This window comes from Zophobas morio, unplaced genomic scaffold (assembly GCF_036711695.1).
Source record: "Zophobas morio isolate AGI-343-1 ecotype UQ-CSIRO unplaced genomic scaffold, CSIRO_AGI_Zmor_V1 ptg000030l, whole genome shotgun sequence".
NCBI lineage: Eukaryota > Metazoa > Arthropoda > Insecta > Coleoptera > Tenebrionidae > Zophobas > Zophobas morio.
The window spans coordinates 10,455,554-10,458,805 of NW_026972135.1; the positions used below are offsets into that span (position 1 = coordinate 10,455,554).

Genomic DNA, 3,252 nt, shown 5'->3' on the forward strand with positions numbered 1-3,252 from the left:
TTACGTGAAAATCATGTATAACGAAATTGTTCCCCTCTAAAAGATCTAAAGAAAAGTCCGCGACAGCATATGTCTATCTTTTAAGGTCGAGTCAGTATAACCTTTTTTATGGTAATGAAATTTGTTCTAAAATAATAATGCATTATGTATAAAATTCTCGCGTCCCAGTGTTTGTAAAGCTCTGGTTTCCTAGGGTAGCGGTACTGTTATGTAGCGGCCGTAATATGACGGTGAACTACGTCACGTAGCGTTGACCAAAAAGACGGTTGTTGTGACGGTGACCACTGATGTAAACTAACAAGACGGTGTCGGTCCGTAATTAATTTAAAAATTATTTCCCTATGTTCTTCGGAGTGTTCTGATTTATAATGATGGATGATCTAGACTTGGCACTATTAATTGTCTTGGAGGATGAAGAGTCATCAGAAGAGGAGTCAAAACGTTCAAAAGAATCTGATATATTCAAAAACCGTGCAACAGAAGGTGCATATGAAATTTTAATCTGTCGTCACCTGCACTGCAACGAAGAAAAATTCAGGCAATATTTTCGCTTAACTCCAGTGTTGTTTGATTACGTTCTAAACTACATCAAAGATGATATTACGTCAAAACCATGCAATAGAAATAAGAAGCCAATATCGCCTGAACAAAAACTAAGTTTATTTATAAGGTAGGTACATTTTTATTTTTTATTAGAGTGGCGTAAATGTATTTGACTCATCAGGGGAAAATGATGCGTTGGAAAAGTAATCACCACAACTACTGGCACTTGCTCTTGATGTCGATGGACTGTGATAAGGACTTATTAGACTCTGCTGCTCCAAATATTTTAACTCTGCATTACCGACCAATGTTCCAATATGCATCCTTAATTGTGCCTGATCATATGGTGGAAGCTTTTTTACAATCTTTGCCATAGAACAAAAAAAAAAGTTCTGTTTCATCTTTCTCTGCAACTGCTGGTGTCGGTTGTCTCTCAGCTATTTTTTTAAGCAACTGCAACCGTTCATCAGAACTTTTTCTCTTCCTACATTTCTGCGGCGTACTAGGCACAGTTTTCCAGCGGTCGCGGTCCTCATCTGCTTCCTGAAGCAGGTCATTTTCGGCACCATCGTTTGCGTAATTTACTTCATTATCCACTGACTCCTGTGTAGCTTGACTTTCTTCGGTGTCCGTATCTTCTGTTGTAACAGAAACAACCTCACGACCAGGGATATTAGTAATTGTGCTAAAATTTATAGTATTAAGTATAATAGTAGTACCTCAAGACTCTACAAACCTTGCTTTTATTACTGAATAGCTGTCTAAAAATGACAGCAAATCAGACCTCTTTTTTGCTGCATCACCACTTGAACCAGTGCCTGGTTTTCCTCTTCGTCTTATGTAGTAGTCCCTTATATAAGCCCACCTTTTGCAGCAGTCGACAGCTATAAGCAGAATTGTTTTTTATTTAACAGCCCAACTTTTTTTTCAGGTATTTAGCAACTGGAGAGTCATTTAGATCATTGGCATTTCAATTTAGAATATGCCATTCATGGATCAGTTTCATTATAAGACAAGTTGCGAACAGCATTATCAATAACTTGTTTAATGTAATTATGCCACCACCAACAATGGAGCATTTGCGAAGAATTTCTAATACTTATATGTCTACTTGGAATTTTCCAAATTGTGTTGGAGCCATAGATGGAAAACACATACGAATAAAGGCACCCAAAAACAGTGGATCCACCTACTTCAATTACAAGGAATATTATTCAACAGTTATGCTAGCGATTGTAGATGCAGAATGCAAATTTGTAGCAGTAGACATAGGTTCTTATGGTAGAGAAGGAGATGCAGGAATTTACTTGAAGAGTACATTTGGAAAAAACATTCTTAATAACACATTTAATATTCCTCCACCACAAACACTGCCGGGAACAGGTGATGTGGTACCACATGTGATTGTTGGCGATGAGGCTTTTGCTTTACATGCAAATTTGATGAAACCTTATCCGAGAAGGCAATCACAAATTGATCCATTGAAAGCTGTATATAACTATCGACTATCTCGAGCAAGGAGAACAACTGAAAATACTTTTGGTATATTATGTGGCTATTTTAGAATTTTTTTCCAGCCGATCGCCACTGCTCCAAAAACTACCGCCAAGTTGATTACTTGTGCCTGCATTTTATATAATATTTTACGAGAATCCAAGGTTCTTGCTCCTAATCAAGTTAATTTTGATGATCCGCTTCCACTACCTGAAGAAAACTTAATTCCTCTGGTAGCAAATAACATTCGGGCACCACATTCACCAATACAAATTCGTGAACTATTCAAAAATTATTTTAATGGAGCAGGCGCTGTCGAGTGGCAGAATAATTATTACAGACAGCATTGAACGTCCGGATTATACTTCATCTAATATTTATGCATTAATATGTAAACAGATATGTTAATAAAAAATATATATCTACGTACCTGTTTTTTGTAATGTCTGACCGATCTCAGCCCAAAGATTCTGTTTCAATTGGGCCTTCCGATAATCTTTGCATTTTACATTGAAAATAATCTCGTGATTTCTGACAAAATCAATCAGAATTTCATCCTGTTCACTGCTCCACGACATCTTGGGAAAAGAAATTTACCACCGCACAAGCACAAAAACGTTGCAACAAGTGTTTGCTGCCGTACTAGCGACCGCCAAAAACATGACGGTGCCGCTTTGTAGTAGAGCGGTGACGTTCACCGTCAGCTAAAAATCCAAGCAGATTTGAATGTATGTGCACGTTTTATGTGACGTCATTCACCGCCACATTACGGCCGCTATATTCCGGCGAACTTCTCCGAAATGGGTTGACCGATTTGTATGAAATTTTTTATGCTTATTCGGTAGGTCTGACAATAAGTTGTAAACTATTTTTTAAACCCCTAAGTGATAAGGGTGGCCCACCCTAAAAAATGTTTGTCTATTTTTTGGACAAAAGTTTTTACTTTTATTTTTTTAAGATTTGGCATCAAAACATACACATAACCCTAAATTTTCACCTTTCTACCACCAACCCCCATTTTTTAATCGTCTATAAAATAAAAATCAATTGCTGTTCCTGTTATTACTCTCGCTAAGACTCAAAAACGGCTTGACCGATTTGAACATTTTTTTATATTACGGGGATGGTTTATAAATAAAAAAATAGGGATAACTTAAAAGAACAGTTAAAAAATAAAAAAATCCTAAAAATTTTGTATGGGAATCGCCACTTCGA

At 36.8% G+C, this 3,252-nt stretch overlaps 1 protein-coding gene across 1 annotated transcript; it reads left to right on the top strand.

Annotated features, from left to right (window-relative positions):
• The first annotated feature begins 218 nt into the window (after positions 1–218).
• On the top strand, positions 219–2,462 carry LOC135138199 (uncharacterized). The gene is made up of 2 exons (XM_064068119.1): positions 219–670; positions 1,475–2,462. Exons 1-2 carry the CDS (start codon positions 369–371, stop codon positions 2,385–2,387), a joined length of 1,215 nt encoding a protein of 404 aa, XP_063924189.1. The 5' UTR covers positions 219–368; the 3' UTR covers positions 2,388–2,462.
• The last annotated feature ends 790 nt before the right edge of the window (positions 2,463–3,252 follow it).